The sequence below is a fragment of the Ischnura elegans genome, chromosome 1 (genome assembly GCF_921293095.1).
Source record: "Ischnura elegans chromosome 1, ioIscEleg1.1, whole genome shotgun sequence".
In the NCBI taxonomy this organism is placed as follows: Eukaryota; Metazoa; Arthropoda; class Insecta; order Odonata; family Coenagrionidae; genus Ischnura; species Ischnura elegans.
Genome location: NC_060246.1, coordinates 131,742,412 through 131,750,197, shown reverse-complemented (window position 1 = coordinate 131,750,197; position 7,786 = coordinate 131,742,412). Strand labels below are relative to the sequence as shown.

The following is a 7,786-nucleotide window of genomic DNA, read 5'->3' as shown; positions in this document are numbered from 1 at the left end:
AGTTAGTCATGCGCACACCTCTTAGGTATGCCGCTTTATATCAGTTATCTTTATCACGACGTAAGCTGGGGAAATCCAAGCTTACACTTTAAAACTAGCTTTGACAAAAAGAGTCAGCACAGGGCACATTTGGATCGAGGCGAAAAAAAACAATGAAACGACAATGGGAACTTGTTTCTAAATAGTAACCTATTCGGATAAGAAGCCCACCGACAGGATTTATACTCGAGGTCAATGATCTTGGAGGAAGGAACCATAAAAGGTAACTACCTCAGTCGAAAACCGGTCAGTTTCCAAATTCTTCCAAGTAAAAATAACGTTATCCAAACATTTTGTCTCATTTCTTATCCTCTGAATTCCTTACTTTATTTTCTCTTAATTTATCAACTGTCGTAAGATTAAACGACGCCAAAAACTTGCTCAATATATTTCAACAGGTGATTTCCTGTAGTCCCGCTGTCTGCCCTGCACGAGTCGCGATTCTGATTGCATAAAAGAAGAAGTTAGTCCCTGCTTCTTTCCCTTTACATATTCCTGCACTCGCACAGCCTCGCGTTCAGTCGGACGAAACGCGCGACTTAAAAAAAAAGCTAAAAGACGATGGAATGCAGGATAAATATTACAAGCAATTCCGGCATAATTTAAGACCAAGTTAATCTCATCCGCACGTCCGCCATGTGAGCTACGGTCCAATTTAATCAAAGAAAACCTGCATTATGCCCGCGAAAATTCCAGCGAGCGGAACTGCGAAACCTGTTCAACTCCGGGCACCTCACCCACCCCTTGCCACCCCCCTCCCCTGCCGCATGGGCGTCCTTCCTCCACCTCCACCCTGCAAGCCCCCTCCCCCGCAGAGATAGCGGGAGGACTGACACTCTTGCACCCCTCCCCCGCCATAAGTAATTCAGAGGCGGACCCCCACAGATGCAACACCGCGCGGAGCCCACACTGCGGCCCGCCCATTTGTTTACCCAAGGCCGACAACAAGCGGCAACCCGAAAATATGACGACTCGGCGCGCGCGCTTTTGATCTTACCGAGCGTCGGTCGGTGGGAACGCCGACTCGCTGGGTTGCTCATGGGCGGGAGGGGGCGGTGGCGGCGTTTAAATGACACGGGAAGGAGGAAGGGGGTGGAGGGGAAGGGTGTGTGTAAGGAGGGGAAGGAGGACATCCTGGCAGGAGGAATAAAGAGGAGAGAATGAATCGCTTGGAAGAGGAGAGAGGGAGACACCTGTATCATTGTGAAAGTGTATGCGTGCTGTTTGTTATCCAAATATATTGGACGAGGTCTGAAAACACTCGGGGAGGCAATTTTCGAACTGGCTGAGAAAACACTCCTCGGCGAACGAGGGTGCCGAACGCACAAAAACAAGAATTAACGCGGAAAAACATTCACGATGGCTTTTCCTTCTTATAATGTGTACTAATCACGTATCTGTTTGTACTTCCAAGTAATCAGAGCAGTAATGTGGCTAATAGGCAGCCTTTCTCACATTCTTCGAAGGTATTTCACAATCATCACCTCTCTCTCCCTTCCCACGGGACATTCTGGATTTCCATTAATGACTTTACGACACTGTCTCATCTAAGTTAGGAAACTATATATGGCTGGCCACATGGGTCTCGAAGTCTTAAATTCAGTACTTCCGGGGATTTCTACGTCATTTTATCTTCCGTTGGCGTAATTTATCAGTTATTAAATAAGCGAGTCAAAATGACCAGAAATATACGATCATTCAATGCAAGGAAGTGACCTAATTCATACTCTACCACTTTTCTAGATGACTTTAGTTATGCAAAGTTATTTTTTGTCCGAAACATCGAGCAATCAAAAATACTTTATTTGTCTCTCACCCACTAATACCAGTAGTGAAATAAATCCGTGTATAAGCCATAGATTCTGCAACACAAAGGTTTTGCTTTCATAAAAACATATCTATTTTGCTTAGGGTTTGCATTTTAGTAATTACTCCACTTTACCCATCTCCATCATAAATTTTCGAAGACTTTGCGACCTTCTGTTCATCTAGTTCTGACTGAATGTGACGAGCGGAAGTTCACATTGGCTGTTTTATATCCTGGTACATTAGGGTACTCCTATATTCCATAAATAAATGAGCTAAAAATTGTCCGTCTCCACACATTTTTAATCTTTTCGGTCTCGCTAAATGAAGACATTTACATCATCTCAACTTCACACTCTAGACTGAACTACATAGTCACCGTGGCTCGCATCTCCCGCTCCTCCTAAATTGAAATGATTCGTCCGCTGTACTGCCAGCTCGACCTCACTCCTCGTCCTCATTTCTTCTCGGAGCGCCCGACATCAGTGTATATCATCGCTAACCATCGCTCATTGGATGCCTGCCCTTAACGACCCATCACCGTAACTTCGCGTTTCCTAAATTTCTATACTGTGACAAGGATACCATTTCTATTCCCCGGCTATGAAATAGTTCAGTTTGACTAACTCTATCAGTAAATATCGATTCTACACAGGATTATACATTATTTCTTAATTATGTAACGATTCCCAACTTTTTCGACTGTCAAATAAAGAAACATTTTCCTGAGAAATATCATTACAGTGAAGATTTTAAAAAAATAACCTCAGAACGGAAACAGTAACAAACAAATCTGCAGTCTCTCAAAATTAGACGCCCGAAGTAGAATCAAATCAGAAATATTATAGTAAGCAATGAATATATCGCTGTGAGTATTATATTCGATGATAAAACCCGTAGATTCTTATTGAGAAAACAGAGTAACGATGTAGCTCTAATCTATCCACCCCGCTGAGTTATTCATTAGAAAGGTAAGAGAATCAGGGACGAATGTCGCTTTTTACTTTCTTCTGAGACGAGTAATTGTGATAAAAGACATTCCAAGGCTTTAACGGACCACGCTCAATCAAAGATTTGAATACAATACATTACGAGGAAAACAACGTGCCCTTACATTCAAAAGTAGCTCATCAAAAATCCTTAAGAGGCAGCAATGAGAATTAAGACTATGCCCCCTCGTTCATGCAAATTTCGTTTGATTAATCCAATATTTGAATGCTCAGACCTCATTTTCACCTCAAATACACCTTCCGTGTTGGATTCTCTCCTAGGCTTATAATGAACTATTCATTAGATACACAAAATGCTTCTTAAATAATTACTCATTTAATTTCGTGGCCACACTGAACTATTCCACTAACCATATATCAAGATATAAGGAAAAAACCGTCAAGCTGCTCAAATGAAGCGATATTGAATTAATTTCGCAATGCTCGTCAACGGAAAACCTCTCCGGAAAGCAATCCCCACGGAGTGTTAGAATTAATAATCGGCCAAAAGTACTCAATCTAAACTTCATATCTTAAACAAACTAGAACCAAGGGTTTTCCTCATAAATTACTTCGGCAAACTTAAGTCATAATAATATAAATCCCTAAATGACATTTACATACGGTACAACCAAATTAAATGACGATCAAAGGAAATTTAAGGCAATATTTAGAAAGCTAATCAACTTAAAATGATTACATAATAAGGAAGCAAATAGTAAAATTGAAGATGAAAGTTGAACTTCATCGTACGAGAAAAACAGACACTCCGAAAACGAATATTACTCTTGTGTAACTTCTCCAAGCATACTAAATCAACGCCATAAACACTGGAAATTAATCTCTCTGATATCTGTTTCAACAAAGAATAAATTATGTTTGGTTATAAATAATTTAAAATTAACCGATTACGTTAGCAAATAATTAACATGTGGTCTTCTTTTCTTTACACAGTACACCGACTGGGAGCACGTCAGCGATGGTTATCTCAATCAAAAAATGATTGGGGAGGTAGTCGGAGACTACTTCTTCGTTTGTCCAACAAATCACTTCGCACAAACCTTCGCTGAGCACGGAATGAACGTCTACTACTACTTCTTCACGCAAGTAAGTGATTTTGAATGATTCCACGAAACACATCCTTGAAATTTAAAAAAATTACTCTTTCAATCAAATAATAGAAAATCTAATTCAGTTGAGCTGCTCATTGGCTTAATTGAAGAGGTCAGGAAAATTTCAAAGCCGATTTAAGTTGAAAAGTGATAAAAATAAAAATTTCTTTCCACCCTAAAAATATAAATGTTGAATAATTAAATTAAATAGTTGCGTAAATAACGTCAGCTGCTAATTGGCTTATATGAAGATGTCCAACGTTTGGGAAATTCTAAAGTCATTCAAATATAGAAAAAAATACATTTCTCCGAAACCTGTTGTTCAATTGGTGGTGCATCTCTCTGAGATCTATCTTCATTCTGACCGGTGGGTGACTGCCCAATCGATCGAAAGACCCATCACGGAGATATTCATGTTTTCCATCTTTAATCGGTGTTCGAATTTTCCTGTCCAACAAAAAGAATACATTCCTGATCTCGCGACAAGGCATCCAAAAACGGGGAATGCAACGTCGCAATGCAATTCATGCATTCATTTCGCGGTAGAACGGGGACATTGCCAAGTTTTCGAATCGGTCATCACCCGGAGTGACACACGGCTCCGCACAGAACTTGTTCCACGTAATCGAAAAGAAAAAAAAACAGAAAATCATTTCGAGCGAGTGATTCTAAAACGCCTCTTTTCTCTCCCACGGGGCACTGTTGAATAAACATTCCCCCTCCACGACGCCGCCCTGAGGCACATGTCTACGTTTTCACTCTTGCAGCGCTCCAGCACGAGCCTCTGGGGTGAGTGGATGGGAGTCATGCACGGAGATGAGATCGAATACGTGTTCGGCCACCCACTCAACACGTCCCTCGAGTACAGCACGTCGGAGAGGGAGCTGAGCCGCCGCATCATGCACTACTACGGGAGGTTCGCCCGGACGGGGTAAGCGAGAATGGAGGCAGGAGCGGACAGATGCTGCGGTGATGGAGGGCGGAGGCGGGAATGGGGAAAAATATGAATGCTGGAGGGAGGCATAAGTAGTGCACGATCCCCTTTCAAACCCAACCTTATTCCCTCTCTTCATTCCGAGGACTTAAAAAGTAGTCCACACTCACACTTTAAGGAGGCACGAGTTCAAAACGACATTCATGCTCACCGAACACATTTTACGGGTTCGTTATGAAGGTTCCATCGAGAAACGAAACTAATGGCAATGAAATTATTTCAGCATGATGCTCTACTAAATGCACTTCATCGGCTGAAGATAAAACAACAAGTTTTCTATACCTTATTAGCAAGATATACATTTGGAATCAACAACTAAAAGACAACGTCTAAAGATCAAAATTTTCACGGATGTATTTGAATGATTTAATGGAAAAGTCAATCGATCGTTAAAATCGCATATTACTGCATGATTCGATTGCTTTTTAAAACATTTGTTTCCATTAAAATGAGGATTTATGTTAAAATTATTGAATAGAAATAACATTTTCATTTCGCATCAATTGGACATTTATTATCAGTTCATAATTCATGAATACATACAATCAGGTAATGATTTTCAAGAATTAATCTTACAAGTATATAAAGAGAAGAAACATTAAGAAAGAGTAAGACTACACTAACGCTAAGTAATGAAGAAAATTTTCAAATAATAGAGAGAGAGGAAAAATTCCGAAGCGCTTTTGAATTTTGATATACTGTATGCTGGAAAATAATAATGCAAGCTTGCTTCATGAATATTTGTTCACAAAAAACTCAAATATAAAGACGGCGTGGAAATGTATAGAAACTTTTAACCATCAACAAATTTTCTTTTCCTCAGCATACTTAAAACAAGGCGTTTATTCACTTTTGAACACTTACACTTGTTGATTGGGTTTCTTTCATCGTTAGCTTCAAATGAGATAAGAAACTCAAGTTTGGTGGCAGAGGCATAAAAATGTACTGTGAAAATACAATAAATAGCATATAGTGAAGCTCAGTGAATATATTCATTCATGAATTATTTATTCATCATTCATTGAATTGATCATCATTTAAACAATTTATTTTAGATACCAATGTCGATTGAATAAAATGGAAATAACCAACATATATCCTGTCCCAAACTTAATAAATAATTTAAACGTAATTCCTCGCAATTTCACTGCGGTATCGCAAAAAAACACTGTATTTAAGACAGCTTTTATCAAACTACTGATTTACAGAAAATGACACCGAAACTGAAATTCCCTCGTACTGAATTATTTTGGAATTTTTAAATGCCTAAGGAAAAGGGAAAAACTATAAAACTTAATTGATACCGCTTTTGGAAAACAAATCCTGTTCAAATTCTAAACACCAAAAAAGAAGCAAGATTCTGTTTCCTGCAGTAAGGGCTTCAATAACCACGGTTTCTGTTAATTAGATCATCTTAGGAATGATACTAATTTCATCGACCCAGCTCCGAAATCCCTTGATAAGAACATTAAGTACTTAAATTTCACGCGTAAATTCTAACTTCCCAATTCAAGAGAGAAAATCTACGAATGGAAATACTAAAATCTTTTCTGTTTCCTTCTTGATCATGCACAACGATAAAATTTGTGTATTCAATGGCCTTCTCTGGGAAAGAGCAAAATTTAAAAATTAAATTAAACTAGTACATTCGTGAAAGACGCTTTCTGCAGAGACGGATTCAAATCATTGCTTTGCAGCTTCAAACCAGGCAAAATAGCATACGCATGTCGGGCGCCTGAATTTTTCTTAACACTTTTTATCTTATGCTCGAATGCAATTGGCACGCAATGGATGACGGGCCAAAATATAAAATCCAAATCAGACCTCATTTTCTACATTCAAAGAGCTCTAGAGTAGCTTGGCGTGACACAAGATTCAAAGAGATATTATCACTTAGATGATATCTTTGAAACCTGTAATAAGAGATCAGACATCGAAAATTAAAGCAAAATTTATTTTTATTTGATAAATAAATTGATTAATAGGAAGATCTGTAATAGCTTGGTTACCATCAATAAACAAATCTTATTAATTGCAAGAAAGGTATGCCAAAATTCTCGTCCCTTATTTTAAATAAAATTATAATTGAATTACTTTTTTATTTTATAATTGCAAATAACATTTTTAATAACCTTCCATACCTTTATTTATCAAATTAATGCAATCATGTTCATTCATAGCCATGATGATTGATGTCGGCATAAAAAATATATCGAAATGCTGGAAAAATTTGAATCTAATTCTTAACCCTTTATAACCCAATGCCACAGAGTCCAATGCTGCTTCTAACAATAAGCGACATCAAAAATGTTTAAACTTTCACCCCTATTTAGAACATATCTAACCCACTTATTATTGTGTTATGTAAACTTCAATGACGAAATATTTATCTGCGAGGATAATTATCATTGAGTGTAAAATTTTCAAAATCTTAAAATTTGATTTCTCTCAGAATCAGCTCTGGGTTTGAAAGGGTTGAAGACCTACACTTCAAGACACTAACCACCGTTATCACTAATAAATTCGGTAATAACATTAGTTGACCATGATTATCAAGGGGACTGCATAGAGGAGGCCCAATTCCATCCCATGGAAGGCTGATTTCTGTTGCCACTTCGGTCGCATTTTAATCGGCTTTCAAAAATGTCCGCGGCGCAGTGATGAGTGCAATGCGATCCTTTTTTTCCAACATTTTGCATTATAATGTTTGTAATTGCGAGGAATGTCATTGAAAAGTAATAAAATTTATTAGATCACATCATCATGTGTATAAATTCCGGTTAATACCCATAATCATACCTTATTTTCTCGTGTAACTCGGATCAATTTGTCCGACAGCGACGCGA

At 38.4% G+C, this 7,786-nt stretch overlaps 1 protein-coding gene across 2 annotated transcripts in view; it reads left to right on the top strand.

Moving 5' to 3' along the window:
* LOC124170085 (acetylcholinesterase-like) overlaps positions 1 to 7,786 on the top strand; it is a 159,936-nt gene that overhangs the window by 143,633 nt on the left and 8,517 nt on the right. For both annotated transcript variants that reach the window (XM_046548782.1, XM_046548784.1), the window contains exons 5-6: positions 3,789 to 3,941; positions 4,714 to 4,877. In XM_046548782.1, the coding sequence (XP_046404738.1) occupies positions 3,789 to 3,941; positions 4,714 to 4,877 (317 nt within the window). The remainder of the gene's footprint in view (positions 1 to 3,788; positions 3,942 to 4,713; positions 4,878 to 7,786) is intronic.